The following is an 11,771-nucleotide window of genomic DNA, read 5'->3' as shown; positions in this document are numbered from 1 at the left end:
TTATCATTTTCTCTGTGTCACTCCCGTCTATCACTTTTCAGCTTAAAACGGCACTTCTTGTCACTGTTCCAGCCATACATAATGCTATTTACACTTAACTTATGATAGACAAGCTTAACCATAGCCCCCTTATCCTTTTCGTCTACTGCACTACTTCAAGGTAACCCAAGATGCACACGAATATGTTGCGAAAAATCCTCGGCCACAGAAAATGTAGTGCCTTTAAGTTTATACAAAGCTCTTAAAATAGACAACTGTTCTCTATATAGTGCAATTGGATTGGATAAACTTTTATTTCTATGTAGTGCAAACACTGTATTATAACTAGATGTGAACTGGATAGGATTTATTCTCCATACTGTGGCTTATCCTATGAATTCACTCAATGCTCGCCGCTTTAAGTACCAGTTTATCTTCTACGATATATTTATTAAACTTCTTTTCTAATTCATCATGTGTCTTGCTCTTAGGCTCATAGAGACCATAAAGGTGTAGGTTATTTTGGTGGCTTCTATTTTCTCGGTCGTTTACTTTGTCGTTAAGCATGACAAAGTTTCTGTCGATGTGGGAAATTTTACCTTTGTCTTTAACTTTGTTGCCTAATGTGGCAAGACTGGACAGTTGTCGCTCTATAGCTTCCATTCTATTGCTTAGTTTGGTAAACAAGTTGCTGTCATGAGGAAAACGTCAGGCTTTAGTCCAAGTCCTTACGAAGCGCACCACTATAAAAACGAGCAAGTAAGTGTACCCGAGTCACGTACTTGTCACGTTATTGATACAGGATCTGCTCACCCTATATGGCAGAAACCATATTGTATCTCATCTGCAGAGCACAAGGTCATTGCTCAACAGGTAGAAGATTAGTGGAAAAAAAGAATCATCCAAAAGTTGTGTAGCCCTTGCGCTTCCCCTGTGATTTTTGTCCGGTATAAGGCATGGTACATTGTGATTCTGCGTGGACTACAGACACCTCAACTCTGTTACTAAAAAAAGGATGTGTTCCTGCTTCCAAGGGTTGATGACGTTATTGATGTTTGCATTCTGCATCGTACTTGTCCTCCATAGATGTCAGATCGGGATATTGGCAAATTCCCAGCAACCAGCTGACAAAGAGAAAATGGCCTTCCTTACCCCAGAGAATCTATTTGAATTCAGTGTAATGCCTTTTGGCCTATGTAACGCTCCAGCTAAGTTTGAGTGCTTCATGGACACTGCGTCGCACGGGATGCTACCGGGATGACATTTTTGGCCATGCATTCAACGAGCACGACCATAATCTACACATTGTTCTCACCTGCCTTGAGAGAGCTAAGCTCATCCTCAATTTTAAGAAGTGACACTTCGGCAACTGTGAGACTCATGTGGTTCTCGATGGTTTGGTTGACAAGCATGGCAAACGACCCCAATCTCAGAAAATTGCTGCTGTGAGCAGCTTCAAACAACCTCAGTCTGTATAAGAGTTTTGAAGTTTCTTCAATAGTGAGTACATATACAGAATGTAGTCATTTGCAAAATGTAGTCAAAAAGGTCCTATAGTGCAAGCAGTGTAAAAGGACCTAATTATAATGTAAAAAAGCCACTTAACAGCAAAATATAAACATAAAAAAACTACGAACTAATCAGAGTACAAAGTAAGAAATAATAGGCATAGGCTATTGAGATATTTAGGCAAAGAGTAATACATAAAAATTATGAAGTTACAAAAACTGTAGAAAAATACTAACAAGGAATAATCAGAACTGAAGCGAATTTGCTTGTTGACACATTAAATAAGTGGTGCTAATGGTTGAAAATGCGAACAAGATGTTTGAATGATGATACAGAAAAAGCATACTTAATGTCAAATTTCAAAAAATTACAAAATTTGATTAAAACAAAATCTAGTAGCTGCGAGTCTTTGTGAACCATAGTTAGTTCGGACTTTAATAAGCAAAAAGCTTTTTATGCTCATACTTCCATCGTTTTGTGCCTAAATTCACCGACATCGCTTACCTTTGATGTCCCTACTCAACAAGAGTGCCCCTTTTCGGTGGTCAGCAAAATGAGTCGTCTTTTTCGCAACTTAAGTTTGTTCTTATGTCAGGGCCCGCGCTTCGCCTCGATGATCCATCTGCTGCCACAGAAGTACATACCGACACCGGTGGTGTAGTGGCTGTCTTGGTTCAATGTCATGGAGCTGCAGAACACGTTATTGGCTATGCCAGTTGCTGTTTAAATAAACCAGAGCGAAACTACACTGTCGCAGAGCAGGAATGTCTTTCAATCATTTTCGCTGTCCTCAAGTTTCACCCGTATACTTAGGGACACTGCTTTTCAATCATCACGGACCACAATTCTTTATGTTGGCTCACCGAACTACGGTACCTATCTAGTCGTCTTACTTGTTGGGCATTACAAGTGCAAGAACACGTTGAAATTTGTTACAAGAGCGGTCATCGTCATGCCGACGCTGATTGCCTTTCGCAGCTTCCCCTTCCAACAATTGAGTGACACCGACAACTTTGATGAATACTTCGCAGTTGTTGATGCCACATTTCCTTACCTAATCAATTTTTGTGTGACAACAGTGTCGCTTCTTTCTTTATCAAAATCTCAAGCTGCAGCAATACATGCTGTATGCTGATAACAGTTGTCTTTTGTATGTCAGTCATTGAACCTTCCAGCAGTATCGCTGGTGCTCCTGTAATTTCTCAAACCTTGCAATTCATATGCTGCATTTAATGTTAACAGATTGAGCTCAAACAATCGTGAAGCTTTAAAACATTGAACCTATTGGTGCCAAGCGTAGCTAATAGTCTGGTTAATTGACACTATATAATATCTCGCGCATGCCTATGAGTATCAGCTATAGAGAATATGTCGGTGTACGCTAGGCATGGCGATTTGTAACCACTTCATATTTTCTCATATTTTCTCATATTTTCTCATTTTTTTCGGTCGTGTATTGAATGATTTGTGCAATCATATATCTATAGTGTACTCTATGTAAATTACAAAGTTATGTTAATCTGTATGCATGTATTATGAAGGTAATCTATATGTACTGAGCTATTTAGTACATCCGTTGGTGTATATTTTCATTTGTAGTGGGCTCACATTTTCCTTCGGGTCCTGTACTAAGTGATTCATCTGTTCAGTACATTTTTTTTCCTTTTCTTGTTGTTATTATTGTTGTTGTCTGTTTATGTACTGAGAACACCGTTGTACCCTGGTGCCAAAATGGGGGCCCGCAGCTTCGTCAAGCTATCCTTGCGATGGCTTTTTCTGCCGGCCTCCGGCATTGTGTACTATGCACATGATGTCAATAAAGTTCACTGTTCACTGTTCACTGTTCAATATGATGGTTTTGGGATGTTAAACCCCATCCGTTAAATAAAACTACAGGGTGCCAAGCAGATGGCTGTGACTTTTCGGCAGCCTGGTGGGGCGAGTGGTTCCTGCAAGGTGCACGGGAACCCGTGCGCATCAACCGCACCCACATATCCACAAGAGGTCGCTGCCTTGAGGGCCGCGAGAGCAAGTTCCTGCTGTCTGAGACTGGCTGTGTGCGCTGCCTGGGAATCAGCGCGAAGCATACAAACGTGCTTCAGTACAAAGAGACGGCTTGCTCGCACCAGACGTCGCATGCGGCTGTGTGTGCTGAGTTTGCGGGTGACGCCAGCCTGTACTCGCTGTTTCGGCTCAACGGCAGCGAGCAGGAGTGCCCCATTCAGGGTCCCCTGCTCTTCAGTTATAACCAGGGCGGCGGGGACTGTGCCAACCCTCCCTCATACCTGGAGTCATGCACCGAGCCCAGCAGGCTGCTGCTACGATTCCAGGCCTGCGCCAGCGTTTTGGGCTCTGAGAGTAGAGGTGAGCTCTAAATAGTAGTTGTCCATGTGTCTTGTATGCCTTCAGAGTGTGTTGAGTCTGTTGTGCTCAGCTTGGGGCTCCTGTGAAACACTTGAGCATCTTGCAGTACAATAAAACTCACTTTGAACATAGTTGGTATATATTACAGAATAGAAATTAACAGCGCAGACACCCAAGACAGTGCTCCACATAGAAAAGACACGGCACACGCGAGCGCTGACTATAAACACTATCAACACAGTTAGTAGCCGGCGCTCGATGGTGTTCGCACTGTTCATTTCAATTCTAAATGATCCTATATTTCGCTGTCCCACATTTGTTACCCCGTGGGTTTTGCTGATTAAGGAATCTAAATTACTGGAATGTAAGTGCACTAACATGGATAATTACCTCTTTTTGGGAGGTTTGGTTTCTCGATGTGACCAGACCCATTGAGCTCTACTGAATTTTGTAGACCAAGTGGACTAGGCAAACCGTTAATGGACCTTTTTTTAGATGCGAGGCATCTTATGGTCAAGCTCAATCCGGTGTGTGGAGTGACCGCCCTGGAAGTGCATGCGCTGTAAGGGTGGTCACGGTGTGAGGGGGAGAGGGCCCTTCCTCCCCTCTTTTACGCTCGCTGTCAGGCCTCTGCCTGCCTACACTTGCTCCCCCCTCTCTCCTATAAGTGTCTACCCTTCTCTCTCCACTTGCTTCATGTGAAGCTGGTGCATATCTCTGTCAAGAGTATCTAGGTACTCCACGAAGGTGACTAGGAGGTCGTTTGTGAAAACAAGGTCCCAAAGGGACTGTATCACCTGCTGGGCCTCCTTCAATGGCACTGCCTGGGTTTCACGTATCACAGACTGCTGCTGCGGGTGACATCGACATCATCATCATCAGCAGCAGCAGCAGCATCATCATCAGCCTGACTACATCCACTGCAGGACAAAGACTTCTCCCATGTTCCGCCAGTTAACCCGGTCTTGTGCTTGCTGTTTCCAAATTATACCCGCCCGTAAATTTCTTAATCTCATCTGCCCACCTAATCTTCTGTCTCCCCCTAACCCGCTTGCCTTCCCTGGGAATCGAGTTAGTTACCCTTAAGGACCAGCGGTTATCCTGTCTACGTGCTACATGCCCAGCCCATGTCCATTTCCTCTTCTTGATTTCAACTATGATATCCTTAACCCCCTTTGTTCCTTAATCTACCCTGCTCTCTTCTTATTTCTTAAGGTTACACCTACCATTTTTCTTTCCATTGCTCGCTGCGTCGTCCTTAATTTAAGCTGAACCCTCTTTGTAAGTCTCCAGGTTTCTGCTCTGTAGCTAAGTACCGGCAAGATGCAGCTGTTATATACCTTCCTCTTGAGGGCTAGTGGCAATCTGCCTTCCATAACTTGAGAGTGCTTGCCAAATGTGCTCCACCCCATTCTTATTCTTCTAGTCACTTCGATCTCGTAATTCGGCTCCGCAGTTATTACGTGCCCTAAGTAGACATTGTCTCTCACAACTTGAAGTGCACTATTACCTATCTCGAAGCGCTGCTCTTTTCCGAGTTTGTTGTGCACTACTTTCGTTTTCTGCAAATTAATTTTAAGACCCACCTTTCTGCTCTCTTTGTCTAACTCCGTAATCATGAGTTGCAATTCGTCCCCTGAGTTACTCAGCAATGCAATGTCATTGGCGAAGCGCAGGTTACTAAGGTACTCTCCATTAACTCTTATCCCTAACTGTTCCCATTCTAGGCTTCTGAAAACCTCCTTGTAAGCATGCTGTAAATAGCTTTGGGGAGATTGTGTCCCCCTGCTACACCCTTCTTGAGTGGTATTCTGTTGCTTTCTTTATGAAGCTCTATGATAGCAGTTGATCCCCTGTAGATTTCTTCAAGGATGTTTATATATACTTCAGCGACGCCCTGATTCCACAGTGTCTGCATGACGGCTGATATTTCTACTAAATCAAACGCCTTCTCGTAATCTATGAAGGCTATATATAGAGGTTGGTTACATTCTGAGCATTTCTCTATTACCTGATTGACAGTATGAATGGGGTCGATTGTTGAGTAGCCTGTTCGAAATCCTGCTTGTTCCTTTGGTTGATTGAATTCTAATGTTTCCTTTACTCTTTTAGCAGTTACCTTTGTAAATAGCTTGTATACTACAGAAGGCAAGCTGATCGGCCTGTAGTTCTTCAAGTCCTTGTCATCTCCTTTCTTATGTATTAAGATGATGTTAGCGTTCTTCCAAGACTCTGGTACTCTTCCCGTCAGGAGACATCTCGTAAACGGGGTGGCTAGTTTTTCTAACACAATCTGTCCTCTATCTTTCAGCATATCTGATGTTACCTGATCCTCACCAGCAGCGTTGCCTCTTTGCATGCTCTCCAAAGCTTTTCTGACTTCTTCTATTATTACTGGTGGGGTGTCATATCGATATCGCGACCTCCTAAATATGATACACCAGTGTGTCAACCTGTCGAACTCTCCATTTCTGAAGCAGTAATGCGACGTGGGTGCACATGATCCCATTTTGCAAAAGTTCGTGCGAAAAAAAAAAAAGGTTAGTTTGTGACGAAGGTGAAGCAGTCAATGTCATAGCAAAAAATAAGAATGTCACAAGGAGAAGGGCAAGCAACTTCATACATGCAACGTGCAGCTCAAGCATGGAGGACGCACAAAAAGAAAGTGCACAGGATGAGTGCTGATTAACAACTGTCACAGCTCGACACTGGGCGCGTGCTGCTTAAACAAACCAAGAATGGTGCTAGAAAAGAACACGCGTATTCACAAGATGAGTGTAAATTAACCACTGTCATTGTTGTTACTTCTTGGCTGTTGAGCAACGTTCTGCGATTGTCAACTGTACACAAGCCAACACTCTTGATGAGGTGGTGCCATCAAATTTCAAGGCTGTAGCAAGCATCGTGTGGGTTGAATACATTTTAAGTCACTTCCCAAGTATACCTAAATGCTCATTCTCCTAATTGAAGCCCATCTCAAGCACATCTAGCACTGACATAGCTCTATAGGAAGGGCAAAAAAGGTTCTAGTGACGTCACACCAGACCTGTAGTCAAATGAGTGACCTCCGGACTTCCATCCCATACATACCGGCAAAGCATCGCGGCTGTTGCAGGTAGCGGTGAGTTTGTTTTGCAGGTGCTTGTGTGGCACATGTGTGCGAGAGCTAACGATACTCAGCATGATGCGTGCAAAGCTTTGCGATCACATGACTAAGTCAGCTACACTGCTACGTACCTACCCAACTTCGTCCCCACAAACAGGAACTGAAAATTGTTCATATCAAAAAGGTGACAAATTATATAGCGAAATTAAATTAATCTTGGTGCGTGTATCATGCTTATTGGAGCTATAACTAAAGCTTGGAACAAAGAGCGTACAAGCCACAAATAATGTGGAACGACCCCTTTAAGGCCTGACTACACATGCGCGTTGAAGCCCATCAGTGCGTGACTTCTCGAAATGGCATCGTGCCCTCTCCCTACGGAGAGTGTGTGAGAGGGTGCGAGAAGGTATTAAGACCACGCTCTTTTTTTTATAATTTCGATATCTATATATTTATTGTAAGTGTAATAAAATTGGGCATTCTTAAAAATTTTAGAGGGAAAAATTCTAACTTAGCATGCCGCTTTGAGTCCTTAAAAAACTTGCAACAGGTCCTGGAAAGTCCTTAAATATCCTTGAATTTTCGCTTTGGAAACCTGTAGGAAACCTGAGTTGGTACGCCGGAGCTGCCATCGCAACGAGTGCGCGGGCCTCACGCTTTACCTTTGCACTTGGGCTGTTCCAAGACTTCTTAGACACCGTGAATTTGGCAAGGTGCAACATATTGCTCCGTAATTCAATCAAAAACTTCAGTGTTTAGCTGTGAGGGCCTCTAGACTAGTTCCATTGGTTGTTTCACTGTAGGATCTGTTAAGCAGCTAAGAAACGTCATCCTTTTGTTTTCCTCGACACCAGTGCTCTACGGCAAAAAAATTAAACAAAAAGAAGAGACAAGTGGTTTGCCAATGAAGCACACCGGCGGTTTTAGATTTGTGGATGCATTCATAACCAATGTCCATTGAAACTGTCGACGAGTAGAATTTAAGGTTCCAATTTTTGAAGAATACTGTAGAAGGTATAGTCGGCACTTAATAAAATAAGACCCATTCAAACAACAGTGTGTGCGTTGCTCACACCATATATGTAATGACGATAAGTGTCTACTAGCCTGCATTGACACTAGTTAGAATAGCACTTAGGTCGGAAAAAAAACGAAAAGCAGGACACGAAAGCCCGAGAATACACGCACCATCTAGTGCTCCCTTACTACTGAAAGTTACATGTGTGAAAAAAAAATTACATAAATAGGGGTGCAGCGTGCGTGTTATAAAGAGGCATAAAAAGTCAAACTATGGCCTGTTTACAGTCGATTAATACAGTCGAATTACTTATCTTGTAACATCCGCAAAGGTCAACGTTATTTGTGACATTATATGCTTACGCAATTTCTCAATTTGTCTGATTAGGTCGATGGTACAAAAATGCTGTGGTTTCGAGTACTGAATCACATTTTTATGACTGGCACAGCGGCGCGAGATAAAATGACTCCATTAAATGAATTCCGATGCTCGCTGGTGTGCGTGTCAACATATCGATCAGCGTAGCGAATGTGGATGAAAAAAAAAAGAAGAGAAATTTGTGTTTACCGAAATTGCGCTGCGCTGTGCCAAAGTGCCCGACCAGCCTCAAAATTTTCTCAATTGCCCTAACTTCAGCGAGGCCACGGCGACCTGTAGTTTCCGTCGTTAATCAACCCAGGAATCTAGGCGTGCAAACCCTAACCCTAAACCGCTGCTAAGTCAGGACCTAGTGAAATGCAATAGCTCAGATAAAGTAACAAGACCACACGCTCATCGGTCCGCTGACCACCACCATATCTATTGGCAGGATGACGCTACATGACAAAAATGGGTTGCCATAGCCAGCAACACTTCGCGGGTCAGCAAACGTGGTTGCGGTGTGTTAAGATCTAAAGCTGGTTTTTAGATACTTCTTTTTCATACTGCTCCAAATGTGGTGTTGCGTGAAAAAGAATGGGTGTTTTTTTCTCATGACCTGCTCTAAATTTGTAGTTTTGTGCTCTAAAAGTAACGTTTTGCTGCTCCAAAAATTGTTCCAAATTCTACATATTTTCACAGTGCAACACTACGAGTAGTTACGGCATAACTACAAAATAAGAGACAAGGACAGAAAAGAGCGCTATTTTCTGTCCTTGTCTCTTCTTCCCTAGTTACGCGGTTAACTACTCTTAGTCTTGCACTGGGCAAATATATTGATTCCCAGTGATCAACTAGCCCAAGCATCTGTCTTATCAAGTTCCGAATTCTATTTTGGCTGTTGCACTCCTGATTCATGGCTCAAATATTCATAGAGAGTGCAAGCCATAGAAAAAATGCAAACAAACTTTGTCTAAATTCTTGGAGTCATGTGTGGCAGAAAAAAAGCACTAATATTGCTCACCTTCAAACACATTGCACAAGCGCCTTTATTAATATGTAGACCGAATTCAGTATAGAGAGTAGGAGCGGTACTTTTAAAATAGTTTTTTCAGAAACAACACCCAGACAACATTCTGGAAGTTCGGAAGGCACCCACAGGAGCACAAATTTATTTTTCTACGAAATATTATAGCAGCTTACTGTTTTCAATGTAGCAAATCAGCATGATTTCTTTAAATACATTTGAGATGGTCACTAAAATGGCTGGGGCGTTTGGCACGGAATGACCCACATTGGTTTGCCCAAAAATCTGTCAAAAATCACCATGTTGCCAAAATGGGCTAATTGAAATTGATTCTGAAAGATGAATGGCGCCGGACTAACTGCTAGAAAGTGCTCGCCGCACGAGAAACAAATTCAACATGCCGAAATCGACAATCCAATACGTTGATCAACGGTGATCAATTTGAATAGGCATGGTAACGAAAGAGTTAACATGGCACATTCAATCCCGTTCTTATCAACTGTGCTTGGTTTTCTCATAGCTTTCCATTCTCTATAGTTTTCTGTCGGGAAAAATGTCGTTATTGAGCTTGCTACAGATATCACTCCTGCTATCTCGTCCGTAAATTTAAACCGTTTACGGCCTCATGATGCGAGCTTTCACCTTTGCTGCCAACATGCAGTCTTACAACATGCTTGGCGGGCTTTCGTTGTCGTCAATCTTCCAGCCCCAAACGTTAACGTTGCATCGTGCACGCTGTTCTTGGTTCAGTGCTTGAGTGCGATCTTTTCAACGCCCGATCTTCATGTCTTGTTCAAACTTCCCGTGACATGCCGAATGGCAGGCTAGCCTAATTAGCTTTTGTTGCATTTCAGTAGTAGTCGCGTGCAATCTAAATAGCGATTTGGTATGGAATCAACGAAACTCTTGGAGAAATGGCTACACTTGGAGAAAAGGAATACATAACAGTAATGAAAATGGCGGTGGCATGTGTAGCACTTAAATGGTGGTTCACGATTTGATTGCTGTGTCTTCAAATCAAGTGTGCACCCATGAAGGCGAATGATCAATGTCCTTCAGCGCGCGAAATTTCGGATGTGATTCAGAATAGTTTCTTTGTACTGTGCATAATCGAGATGATCTAAAAAGTAGTCGGCGAGTTTCCGCGATAGTGCTTTGTTTTGCCCCTATTCATGTTAATTTCATTGGCAATGGAGGTCATTGTACATTGAAGATGTTTGTCATTCAGAAATTTAAATGGTCGTAAGCACAATTCATTGCATGCTTTGATTCTCAGACACCCGAGGCTGCATGCTCAACGTCATGAATAAAGGAGAGGCATGAGGCACGTGCCGAACGTGGAAGCGCGGCAACGGTGCGCGAGGAGAAGAAGTCACTCGAGATCACGCGCACCAGCCACATAAAAGCAAGAGATTGATCGGAAAAGGGCTCGTGAGACGCGACCCGAGCCGGGATGAAAAATCCGAGAGGTTGAGCTTGCACTGCGCATTGAAACGCCAAGTTGCGAAGACTTGGGAAACGAGTTTCACTACCGCGATGAAAGCCGTATAGCCACCCGGTTTCGAGGGGTGTCAGCGTGAGAGGCCCGGGATGCTGGGCCCAGCTAATAACTTGGGCTCGGAACTCGGCATCAGTTACCCGCACCTCGTTTTCTGAAGAAAGGTCCCAGAGCTCTCTCGCTCATGCCAACAGTTGAAGTTCCGAGCTTGCCTTTTCTTGGCGGAGGCGTCCTTTTAGAAGACTACGTCTGGTCGTGATAGGTCTGGTGATAGCTTGCCCTGGTCTCTGGGAATACGTGTCTATTGTCGTCCCATGAAGAGATGGGCCGGGCTGTAGCCAGTGACACCGAGTGTGTCGCGATACACCAGCCGTGCGAGGAACTGGTCGTTACTTTTGCGGAACAGATAGTTTTGACAGCCCGCTCCACCGCACCATTCGATTGAGGGTAACCAGGACTGCTTGTGATGTGACTGTACCCATAGTTCTGGGCAAAACTTGCAAATTCGTGTGACGAAAACTGGGGGCTGTTGTCACTTCGAAGTACTTCTGGTATGCCGAATCGAGCCATGACACTCTTTATTGCTGGTATAACTGCCTGGCTGAAGGTGTTGCGTAGTGTCATAATCAGTGTCATGTCACCAACATGCCAGTTCTCTTAGCTGTCTCCGCTGCTCGTACTGCTCTTGAGGAGGACGCAAGCCTGAGTGAGAGGACTCCTTTGGCGGTTGACCAGTTCTGTCATCTACTGGAGTTCTGCCTCTCCAGTACGTACTTCTCCTACAAAGAAACTATTTTCAGGCAGAACAGTGGAACCATGATGGGAGCTTCCATCTCCGTCACGATGGCAAACCTGACCATGGAGTACATAGAAGAGAAAGCACTCAGCTTCTTCTCGCCGCGACCCAAGCTTT

General features: G+C 43.7%; 1 protein-coding gene across 1 annotated transcript in view; it reads left to right on the top strand.

The window, feature by feature from the left end:
- LOC119181232 (uncharacterized) overlaps nt 1-11,771 on the top strand; it is a 77,134-nt gene that overhangs the window by 26,739 nt on the left and 38,624 nt on the right. The window contains exon 2 of the mRNA XM_037432412.2: nt 3,385-3,852. Coding sequence (XP_037288309.2) covers nt 3,385-3,852 — 468 coding nt within the window. The remainder of the gene's footprint in view (nt 1-3,384; nt 3,853-11,771) is intronic.

Source organism: Rhipicephalus microplus, chromosome 10 (genome assembly GCF_043290135.1).
Source record: "Rhipicephalus microplus isolate Deutch F79 chromosome 10, USDA_Rmic, whole genome shotgun sequence".
Taxonomy (NCBI): Eukaryota; Metazoa; Arthropoda; class Arachnida; order Ixodida; family Ixodidae; genus Rhipicephalus; species Rhipicephalus microplus.
The sequence above is the reverse complement of the archived record's forward strand: the minus strand, read 5'-3'. Positions and strand labels throughout refer to the sequence as shown.